This window comes from Rhineura floridana, chromosome 1 (assembly GCF_030035675.1).
Source record: "Rhineura floridana isolate rRhiFlo1 chromosome 1, rRhiFlo1.hap2, whole genome shotgun sequence".
In the NCBI taxonomy this organism is placed as follows: Eukaryota; Metazoa; Chordata; class Lepidosauria; order Squamata; family Rhineuridae; genus Rhineura; species Rhineura floridana.
Window position 1 is genome coordinate 244891071 of NC_084480.1, and position 11638 is coordinate 244902708.

The window sequence follows — 11638 nt, forward strand, 5'->3', positions numbered from 1 at the left end:
TTTTGAAAAGAAGAAATCTTATGCCAAAATCAAGATGCGTTAAGTGCATACAGTGCCATTTCTACTCATAGAACAATGTTTCAATACCAGATAACCTAACAGCTACCTACCGCTCTGGTCTAGTTTAAAAAATGTATGCCATACATACAATGGACCCCAAAAACTTCAATTTCTGAATTTGATATAAACTGGACATAACTGCAACCCATGCCTCTGACTGTCATGGGCTGCAATCATTTTATTCAAGAGGACTCACCAGTAGAATCCTATGTTTATTCAGAATCCAAGCCAACCTCAAAACTGAAATCCCATTAGTCCTTTATACAGCTATATCCCTAACAACTACTGCTGGGCTGGCATATCCCACATATACAGTACAAGGCTCCCATAGTGCACTAGTGGGCTTTGGCCCACTACTGGGAAGCTGTGATGAAGTTGCATTTTATCTTTAAAAAGCTCTTAAACTACACGAGCAATTTTGAACAAAAATGTCTTGGAAAGTTATATGAACTATGGAGAAGTAGAACTACTTCTTTCTAAGGTAGAACATTACAAGGTTTTGTCAAAATGTTTTAAAAACTGTCTTCTTCAGAGAGGGATTTTACAACAAACCGCCTACTAAACTGAAGACACTAATCTTCAACGCAAAGTCAAAGGCTGTAATCCTACACACATTTACATGTGAGTAATCCCCACTGAATTCACTGGGGTTTACTTCTGAGTAAATTCATGTATAGGATTATGTTGATAGCCACTTAAACATACTCTAAATAAGCCAAATGAAGACTGCAGGTAGGACTGAGGGATCAATTCTGATACCACTGTTCCTGCCAGTCTTCCATCATGTTTTTAGTTAAGGCACACTTAATTTCACATGTAAGAATGAAACAGTATTTTGTTTTACTTTATGCATTATAAACCCAGTTTGATTAAATGCATATTACATGTGAGAAAGAATACATAGATTATTGGTGAGAGTTACCCACATTTTTCAGAATAAGGTGGGTGGAAAGAAAAACAAGTCACACTTATACATCCCTTAGAACTACAATTTTTTGCACACCAGGATTTCCTGGATTCCAGTTGCACAATAAAAGCAAACATCCACATTTAAGCGACACTGCTGTTGCAGCATATTAATTTTTATACATTTGAATACTACTGCAGCCTCTCAAATAGTGAAAGCAAAGAAACAGTTCAAAGAAAGAGATATACAACAACCTCTTGCAAAAATATATCTCACCAAAAATGTATCTCACATATCACCAGACGTTTTTTAAAGGCTCAAGGAAGAAGCTCTCCCCTCCCAAGAGAGCTCAAGACACCATTTGTGTTTATCAAGGAAGTTCATATAACTCACCAATAAGCAGTCCGAGTTCACCTCAGATTTGGGATCCTTTATCATCATTCCGATTTTTTCAAATCGAGACTCAAAGCTTTCTCCCGTCGACATGGTGCTGAAGAGGTGATTGCCTTATTAATCCACAGAAAAGCAAAAACAAAACAGAAGTGCTCCCTGAGCTGGCTCTCCTAGTATTCCTTCTCAGAGTAGGGCTGGGGATGTGCTGGGATTGTCCCTCATGCTCTCCCCGCCATACATCCTCGCGCGAAAGAGAGCTAAATCCGAAAACAGGAGCAGAGGTGCTACTACTCCCTCCTAGGGGAGTAGTCTTTCCCGCTGCCCCTTCTCTTCAGTCTCTAGGCTGCAGTCACAGCCCTGCCAGTCTTCTCTCGCCTCCAGCCTGGGCCCCCGTGCCTCTGCAGCCACATTTTCCCAGCCGCCCTGGCAGCCAGCGTAGCGGTTCCTCCTCCTCCTCCTCTTCGATGCCAGCTACCCAGCTTCTTTGAAACACGGGGAAGAAAGGAAAAAGAGAGGCCTACCATGAAAACAGGAAACTTTCTCAGTAGAGCGTCACAGCGTTTCTCCCTCCATACAGACTCAGGCCTGAGGAAGGCCACGGCTTCGCTCCCTGCCCAAGCTGCAGCGGGGGAGACGAGAGATTGCCAGCTGCAGCATAGGCCGCCCTGGCCCCGCGGGGGGGGGAGCGGTGGCGGCAGCAGCAGCAGCCTCCGCCTTGCCCTCTGGACACGCGCGGCTTTACCAACGGCCGCGTAACGGCTAACGCATCTTTCTTCTCTCCTTCCCTCGCCTCCCTGTCGCTTCTGCTCGGGTCTCCGCAGCTACTCGTCACCGTCGCTATGCCGCTCTTTCCCCTCCCTTTTCTTTCCCGACAGCAGCTGCGGTCCCTACACTTCACCGGGCTTCAGGTCTCGGAGAAACTGATGCGACTAGGCTCCTTTCCACGACCGTTCCCTGCTCCGCAGCAGCGAGAAAAGAGCAGCTACTCCCAACTGCGAAGAAACTCGAACGAAGGCAAGCGAATGAGGCCCCGGGGCGGCCACCGCTGCCTCAGAAGCTAATCAAGGAGGGCAGAGTCACACAAATATGTCCGCCTTCCTGTTCAAACAGACTGAGGGGAACCGAAGAGAGGAGCGCATGCGCATGAGAACGGATGGGGGGGGTGGAAAACGAACAAGCGCCGACTTTACTGGCAGCTAAGTACGCGCCCGCACGCCTTCTCTTCTCCCCGCCCTTGCCCCCCGGTACTGTCTAGACTCTTCCCTATTCTTGCGCTGCCTCCTGTGAGCGATAGAGTGAGCGCGGCCGTGACGGACGGCCTGCGCACGTGGAATGTTGAGGTAATGCTAGGCAGCTGCGAGTAGCTGAAGCTTGGGAGTTGCGGGCGCAGTCTTGCAGTGCAACAAGCCAGAGTGTTGTCCGCTGCAAGCCCCAAGAAATGACGGGTGAAGACATCCCAGCAATCTGTTCCAGTTCAAGACTGTTCAACAACCGTAGTTTGCAGATTGAGGATTAGAGGCTGAGGTTGCTTTTTTAAGCTTTGTATAAGACATCCTATCCGTGCCAACTTCTAGTAAACAAGAACTCTCTGGCTTAAGTTTGTTGATCGCCCTGTCATGTTTCAGGCTCTGATGAAATACGGAAGCTCACTACGTCCTGGGGTTGGTGCTGTCTTCCATCACGCCCAGAATAGTGTTTTCATACACTTAGGCTGCAATTCCAATCCCACTTATCTGGGAGTAAGCCCCATTGATTTCAATGGGACTTGCTTTTAGTAGATATGGTTAGAATGGCAGCCTTAGTGCCACATTATTGTGCTGTATGGCGCAGGGAAAAACATACTCAGAGGACATATAGTTACAACAATGGGGTTGTCAGCTAAGTGTTAGGAACCATCACAAAAGGGGATTCAAATTGTTGCCTATTTATCTGGCAAACCAATTTCTGAAGAGACTTTTATCAGCAGAGATTACAACTGTAGCTCTTCTTCCCTAAAGTGTGTTAAATTTTATTTCGATCTGAACTCTGTCTCTCATCATTGCCCATTCCCCTGCTAGAAAAATATGATTTAAAGTTTTTATAGAGCCACTGACTAATAAGATCAAAATCAGACATGTTTATAAACCACTCCTCCTGTTAGAAAAAATAAATACCTCACAGATGCTTTAATGAACTTCCATCATCATCACCTTGAACAATGCCACTAAAATAAGTGGAATTACTTGACAATTAGTAATTATGCTTCTGTGCCACCCTTCCCGCAAGACTCAAGGCAGTGTAGATGTTCCTCACCCACCCTCATTTTATCTTCATGACAAGCATACAAGGTAGGTTAGGGTGGGGGATACAGGGCACCTTATGCATTCTGGACAAGTATCTGGTTCTGGATTTGAACCCAGGTTTCCCTAGGTGCATAGTACAACCCCAACCACACTAGTTCTTCAACAGGATTGCAGAGGAAAGTTATATGTTTGCATCAACTAGTCTGAATAGAGAAAATACAGTGTATCAACTCTTCCATTCATGCAGTTATCAAATTAATTAAATAGCTGTAACAATATAATTGAGAATAAGATAGTCCCACTGTAGAGAGCCAGTGTGGCATAGTGGTAGAGTGTTGGACTACAACCTGTGAGACCAGGGTTCGAATCCCCACACAGCCATGAAGCTCATTGGGTGACTTTGGGCCAGTCACTGCCTCTCAGCCTCAGAGGAAAGCAATGGTAAACCACCTCTGAATACTACTTATAATGAGAATCCTATTCATAGGGTCGCCATAAGTTGGAATTGACTTGAAGGCAGTTCAGTTCACTGGTGCAAAAAATGGCAGCCAGGTTGTGGACAGGATATTTTCATATCTGTACAGAAAGCTTCATTGGCTCCTAGTTTGTATCTAGGCACATTTAAGAGCTCTAAACCTGGGTTTGCTAACCTGTGCCTTTCCTGATATTGAGTCCCAACTCCCTTCAGAATCTACCACTATAGCCAATGGTCACAGATGGGGCTGTAGTCCAACAACATCTGGAAGGCACAGATTAGGCACCCCTGTCCTAAATAGGCTTTCTCCTGGTTAATCCAAGGACCTGCCCAGGCAGCTGGGATCACCATTGAACATTCCTCTCTGTCTACTCTCGCCTGTGGAGGTTAATTAGATATTGAACAAAGAGAACCTTTTCTGTGATTGTGCCCCAGTTATGAAACTCTGGCCTAGGCCACTCATATTTTTTTAGGCACCGAGCACAGTCTGCTTTCTTCTCTTGTGGTTGCAATGGATAGTTGCATTTTAACTACCCTTCTTTGGTTTTTTTGTATATAGTTGCCTATATTGATGTTTGTTTTTTAATTAGTGTTTTCATTATATTTTGTTGATATTTCATTAGTCATCTTGGATGCCAAAAGTGAGAGAAAGGCGAGACATCAATTTTATAAATAAGTAAAATTCCCTAACTGTCTCAACATCCTGCATGTTTCTTCCTCACAGAAATTGCTGATACCACAGAGAAAGAGATGCTGTTTTGCAAGAATACTCTTTCATATTTACTGTCTCCATAACTCATGCTCTGCATTATGGATAGTCAAATTCTTAAGAAACAAAACAGTCAATGTGTGAACAGGTTCAAGATTACAATTCATATTTCCTGTTCTTGCAATTTAAACCTGCTGAAGCCAGGGAAGCATTCCGTATGCATGCATTTTCTTTGGCAGGACCAGTCTACAGTCTTCAAACCTCAGAAAAACTGACAACTCAGAAGTATTCCCATTAGCTTTCTTTGCATTTTTCCAGCCTATGTCTGTATTCATGTTCCATATATGATGCTGTTTTAGTATGTGGTCCCAATGCAAAGTAGCCATTTACCTCTATCATAAAAATGATTTAATAGTTTAGGCTATTCGTATACAGATATTTCCTGCAGAAAATGGCATTATGAGTAATAATCTGTGATGGCCAATGTATCCTTTTATTTATATTAAAAATGGCTATCCATCCTCTTGACCAATTTAGCCCCAAAGGAAACTCAAAACTATTTAAAACAGAAATGCTATAAAACAGTCAAAAACCACTTCAATGAAATTCCATATCTGATCAAACTCAAAAAGACTCACTTCCAAGTAAACATGCACAGAATTGGGCAGCAAATGCCAGAGATAAATAAATTCTTATCTGCAAGAAATACATTGTAAAAAGACACTTGTTTTAGTAGCCCATTTTTAGAAAGCTTCTAGTTATTTGGGTATTCACAATGCAACCAGGTCAAGACTTTCATCTTCTCCCAGGCATTTTAGCATGTGTTTTTAAATTGCTTTTTAAAAAAGTGTTTTTAAATTTGTATATTTGTTTTTAATTGTTGTAAACCGCCCAGAGAGCTTTGGCTATGGAATGGTATACAAATGTAATAAATAAAATAATAATAATAACTAGGTAAAACAATGGAGATCCATGGTTGCATATTCTGTTTACATTTTAGCAAATATTTGGATCTCTGGATCTGTGCAAAGGACTGCTGAACCCATAGCCCAATTATGGTTTTCCCTCTGTGATTTCCCCCATTAAGAGTAGGACAAATAGTTACTGACGAAAGGAAGATTGTACTAGGAAAAGGGTTTTACTTCTCCTGTAGAACAGTGGTCCCAATCCAATTCAGCCTCCCTTCCAGCTACAATTTACTAAAACTGAAAGAAACAGGAGAACCAGCAACATATTGTCATTATCTCGCCTTGTTAGGACATATGATAATGTCTTGGAAGTACCAGCATTCTAAAAAGCATGGCCTTTTTTCTTTAAGTGTTCCTAGACATCATTAAAACCTTATGTATGTGAGGCACTTGCTCCCTACTTTGTGCGGGGGTTGGGGGAGAGTGGTGGTGCAATACAGTTCAGAAAAGACACAATATTTGCATATGGCAAAGGGGTGGGGATGGGAGACATCAGAGACAGTTTTAGAAAGAAATTATATTGTGCAGCATGGTTGATCCCTCCCTTTATTTACTTGTGGGATACTCTGTCCTGGTACCCTCAGTTGTAGGAGTAGAATGCAATTTGGTGATTAGGCATTTGTGTTTGGAGTCCTGAGGCAGATTATCTGAAAGGTTTCTAGGAAGGGAAGTGCTAACAATGTGCTTAATTTCCTATCTGTCTTCAAGGCCAGGCTCTGTTGTGCGAAGTACCCTTGCGCCATAGTTTTATATCACCAGAGTGTTCCCTCTTAGGGGTGTACAACCTGAGACTAAAGATATATATGTCGCTGTGAAGCAAGTCTACCAGATTAACTATGGTCTCCCTGTGTGGAATTTTTATGTTGATGGTGGTATGTTGTGATTGCATATTGAATTACACCGCATCCTATGCTCTGCCATGGCAATATGGGCAGAGTGGTTGTTTTCATGGGAGCACCTTTAAAATCTTTTTCCCTTCCTTCAACAGGAAGGAAATTCTTTGTGCCAGGTCTGGAACAGATGTAAAGTTGTGCTGTCTACAGGAACAGGACCATGATATGGCTTAGGATACAGTTTGTGTGCTCCTCCCCTGTGCTGCCTATGTCCTACCCATGACTCCACCTGTTTCAGCTGTTCGGCTGGCATATCTTCACTGGCGCTGCCTGCAAAGTGTTCTTCCAACATATCTGAAGTGTCCCACTGGCATATCTCTGATGGTGGTGGCACATCTCATGTTCTACCAGCATAGCAGGGCTTCCACCGGACCCTATGACCCCTTCCACAAGATCATCTCCATAAGTGGACAAATGTTGCCATGTGGTTTTGAATGGCTCTTTGGACAATGGCTCTCAGCACAATTATGGATTTTGCTACTGACACATTTGTTAGAGCAAAAGGGAGATGCTCCACAACAATTGAAAACTGCTCCAAAGTTGTTGTTACTCATATAAGTATGTATCCATAACAAAATAAAAGTTTGTCCAGAGTTAAACTGATTAAGAAATATGTGTCTTAATAATATAGTCTCAAACTTACTCTCACATACCAGTTTGTTTGTCCCCATATTGTCATGATCCTGGTCTCAAGAATGGACATGCACACTGTTCTGTCATGGACACTTCCTAATTGAGCACCACTACTGGAGGTCTGATAACACTTAAGAGAAGGTTGTCTTTTTTGATAAATAGAGTATTAGGATATTGGATTATTGTTATGTGCCTTCAAGTCAATTGTGACTTACGACGACCCTATGAATCAGCTACCTCCAATAGCATCTTTTGTAAACCACCCTATTCAGATGTTGGAAGTTTAGGTCTGTGGCTTCCTTTATGGAATCATACCTGCTGAAAATTCTCTTTCCCCCGCGAAGTGATATAATAGATTACCCTTCATACATTCTCCTTAGACATTATTGGTGCCTTAAATCTGCCTCAAAACTAATTCCAATTATCATCTTCCCAGTGGCTCAGTTATCTACTGTGATAGCGTCTTTAGTCTTGTAAGAGCCTGTCCCTTGAACCATACTAAGGGCTCTAACACCTTAAATTCAATTGCCCATTCCTTGTGCTAATGTCAAAAGGACACATTAAATTATGGTCCTGATTGCAAAGGAAATGACTGCATGTTGCATAAGCATTTCCAGCTCGGAAACATGAGCAATTTTCTAGACTTTAGGCTCTAATCCTAAATACACTTGCTAAGGAGTAAGCATCTCTGGACCCAGTGGAATTTGTTTCATAGTAAAATACATAGGATTGTGCCTCTAGAGTTGCAGAACAAAACTGGAAATATGACGCAGGCCACTACACTAAAGACCTAATAACAGGAAGGAAACTCAGGCAGAAGCTTTTATAGTCAAAGGATTGGATTTCATATGCACAACATCTCCTAGGCTCTCTTCATGGACCTGGTCCCCAGTCCCCTTGAGCCTGCATAACCACTCCCTCTTCTAATGTGGTATAAGTTGTGAAGCATGATTCTAAGCATGTTTACTAGAGGTGTCCCAGTGTATTCAATAAGGCTTACTCCCAGATAAAGATTTCAGCCTTAATAACCCTTTCATGTTTCCAGGCCTGGCCCTATCAGTAGGCAGAGTGAGACAGCCGCCTCTGGAAATAGGTTTAGGCTATTTCATTTAGTATAGTTGTATTTTTAATGCCTCAAAAGAATGGGAGAGATGCTTCTATCTCAGGTGCCAAAATAAATTGCCCAGCCTTGGGTACTATGCACTTTGTGTAAGGGGGCTGCAGAGAGGGAGTACCATTTACTGCTTTGCCTCAGACAGCAGGGTGTCTTGTGCTGGTTATGCTTGTTTCCCAATCTTTCTGTCTCACACACACACAAATATTGGGACAACAGGTCCATGCGTACCCTGTCACTTGCATAAGCTCAAAAAGCCCATATTAATTAAGACAATTAATTTGATTTCCATAATTTACCTAAATTACAGAATTTTGGGTTTTATACAGAATTTAGACTCCCTGTTTATAATTTTTTTTCACAGGCAGAGGCACAAAGTAGGAAAAAAGATGAGGTTTTTATTTACTAAGATAACTAAAAATAAAAGTCTCACCCCTGATCTCTTGTAGTGGGATCTAAAAAGGTTTGTAAGACTTTTATGTTAACAAATGTATTGCCATAAAAGCACAATGTATAGATATAGAAAGGTTTTAGACTGCTGAAAGGCCATGGAGAGGAACTTTCTTAATGTGCAAAATGGTTGACTCATACGTGGCTCATAGCCATATAAATGCTTGCAAAATTATTTCCTGACTCTGCCCATGAAGTGACCACAGAGAAGTCAAAGGACAGAGAAAACAGAGTAGTGAAGAAAGCTCTTACTAAATAACTAGCTACAGTGTTTTTTAAAAAAATTGTCAGGATGTGATGTCTGAAATAATGTTTCTAAAAGAAATATTTGAATATAGTTTTTGTTCTTATGTATTTACTTTTGTCATTAGCTACTTTTTATATTCTTCCTTGATCCTTTGAATCAGCAACATAAAAAATCATGGAATTAAAAGCTTTGGGATTGGGTGAGTAAATGGTGAGTAAGCATATTTTCCAGAGCTTGGAAAAGTTACTTTTTTGAACTACAACTCCCATCAGCCCCAGCCAGCATGGCCACTGGATTGGGCTGTTGGAAGTTGTAGTTCAAAAAAGTAACTTCCAAGCTCTGATATTTTCACATAAGGTATATCTATGATTCTAAGGCTGAATATGAAACACTTTTTACAATAAGACCTTATTAGAACTGGAAATGTAATTTTCCCAACATAACTGAATTCAAATTTTCAATTTATCTGGATTTGCATCAGGGTCTCCTTGTGTACAGCCTGATGCACTGCATATTTAACTCAGTGAGTTAAATGGGGCTTACTCTCCACAAGGTCTGCTTAGTACTTTCCTCTCACCCCACTGACCTTAATTTCATCATTTTCATAATTAAACTAGACAAGTGTCAGAGGGTTAAAGTTATGCCCCATCTTTAAATTACAAAACCAACTTGAGAGTCAGAAGCTACAATCTTGCAAAACTTGTAATTCCCACTTTCAGTCAGGCAGTTAAGCTTGTGGTTAAATTTCTCTGTTTATATATGTTTATTCAGAGGTAAACTTCACTGAAATCAGTGGAGCATACTTCCAGTTAAGTCTACATAGGATTGCAGGCTTGGACTGCAGCCCTAAATTCACTTATCTGAGAGTAAGTCCCATTGAACTCAGTGGAGCTTATTTGTGAATAGACATTATAGGTTTATGATGTAAAGTGCTTAATTTTGGCTGAAAGTCTTTCAGTCAGCAGGTACGTATTTTGTATAGAAAAACTTATCAAGCTAGAGCCTGAATGCCTGATCCATTTGACAAAGCTATAAGGAACTTGTGCTTTTCCTGGAAACTGTGCAACTTGTACTTCAAAACCCCTTCACACTTTATTTTGAACATAACATTATGCTGTGATCTTCAAAAACACTGTGTTGGTGAGAATAAAAATTTCTGAATAAGAAATAATGCAGTGCTGTAAATGACAGTTCAGCCATCAAATAGTGATTTAAAAAATCCAAAGTTACATTCATTCATACCCACCTCGCTTTAGGCTTGAAAACATTAAATCTTGTATTTTGTTATAACCATGTTAGGTCCAACCACAATATGGTATAATCTGTGTTAGTTCAGTGTTTTCTTTCACAGGACAATGTAAAATGTCCCCTATGATAAGATATACAAAGTTTGACATTTGGTTGCTGTATCTCACATAATCAGCTTTTTCTGAGTCCATAGGTTTTGCTTAAATCTCTGAGATAACAGAATTGGCCAGGATGGACCATTAATTCAGAGATACAAAAGGCCACTAAAATTAATGATAGTGCAAAACCACAAAAATACACACAATCCTGGTGTGGGTTTGGAGATGTTTGCACTTTTTTAGGAAAGACTACCTTATAGTGTGAGAACTGTGGTTGGGCATATAATCTCAGGGTGTATTTTATGGTAATCACTCAAGTGATTAATTGTACTTACCCAATAAATATTATATCAGAACCTTCAGCCAGAGTTACATTCCCACAGAGATCACTTGTTGCATTCCAGACTTCTACACAGCTTCTAAACAGATGTAATTTGACCTTTTTAATGTGCCTAAAAATATGCTTTGTTGTTAATAGAAATAAGGATTTAATTGCAAGATTTTAACCAGGATGAGATGCAACATTTAATTAGTAACAAGTTTGAGAATGAAGCTGTACACTTACCTTTGAGAAAGACCCATCCAACAGTGGGTTTATACTTCCAAACAGATATACAAAAAATTGCGCTGCAAGAGCTTAGGACTGACCCACATACAGATCTGGGAGTCTCTCCTTTCAAAGAAAATATAGGAACCCCCCTTCTTTTCTTTCATAAATACGTAGGAATTCTAATTCAATATCATGATCACAGATGAGTCACAATACAAATCTCATCAGTATAAGTGAAGCTAGAATTATTTCCTCCAATGTGCATCATGTTATTTATGGTTTCTTAGCTTACTTATATCCATGCAGTATGTAAAATAATAAACAGATGAAACATTAAAATCCGTATGATTCCAGTAACTCAATACATTTACACTCATTCAAAGTTAACACCTACTAACACACCTGTATCTCAGTTAACCTACACCTGCACACATTCAGCCACACTCAAACACCCACAAACACACTTCCTCACTCCAAACAGTTACTGGTCCCAACAATTCCCTGGGTGCATATACAAAAAGGCCGTACTAAATCACTGTTAGACTAACACTGTGAGGCTAAAACCAAATCAAATAGCCCATAATGTTCTTGGTATACCAGGCCAAAGTTTC

The 11638-nt window shown here is 40.7% G+C and overlaps 1 protein-coding gene across 4 annotated transcripts in view; it reads right to left on the minus strand.

Annotated features, from left to right (window-relative positions):
• The window catches only part of ROCK1 (Rho associated coiled-coil containing protein kinase 1), a 194678-nt gene extending 192113 nt beyond the window's left edge, over window positions 1-2565 (minus strand). Inside the window, exon 1 of one of the 4 annotated variants that reach the window (XM_061596599.1) lies at window positions 1361-2563. In XM_061596599.1, coding sequence (XP_061452583.1) covers window positions 1361-1453 — 93 coding nt within the window. In that variant the 5' untranslated portion in view covers window positions 1454-2563. Of the gene's footprint in view, window positions 1-1360 lie in introns of all 4 variants that reach the window. The other 3 variants (XM_061596608.1, XM_061596617.1, XM_061596626.1) reach the window with 3 other exon arrangements.
• Window positions 2566-11638: the final 9073 nt, after the last annotated feature.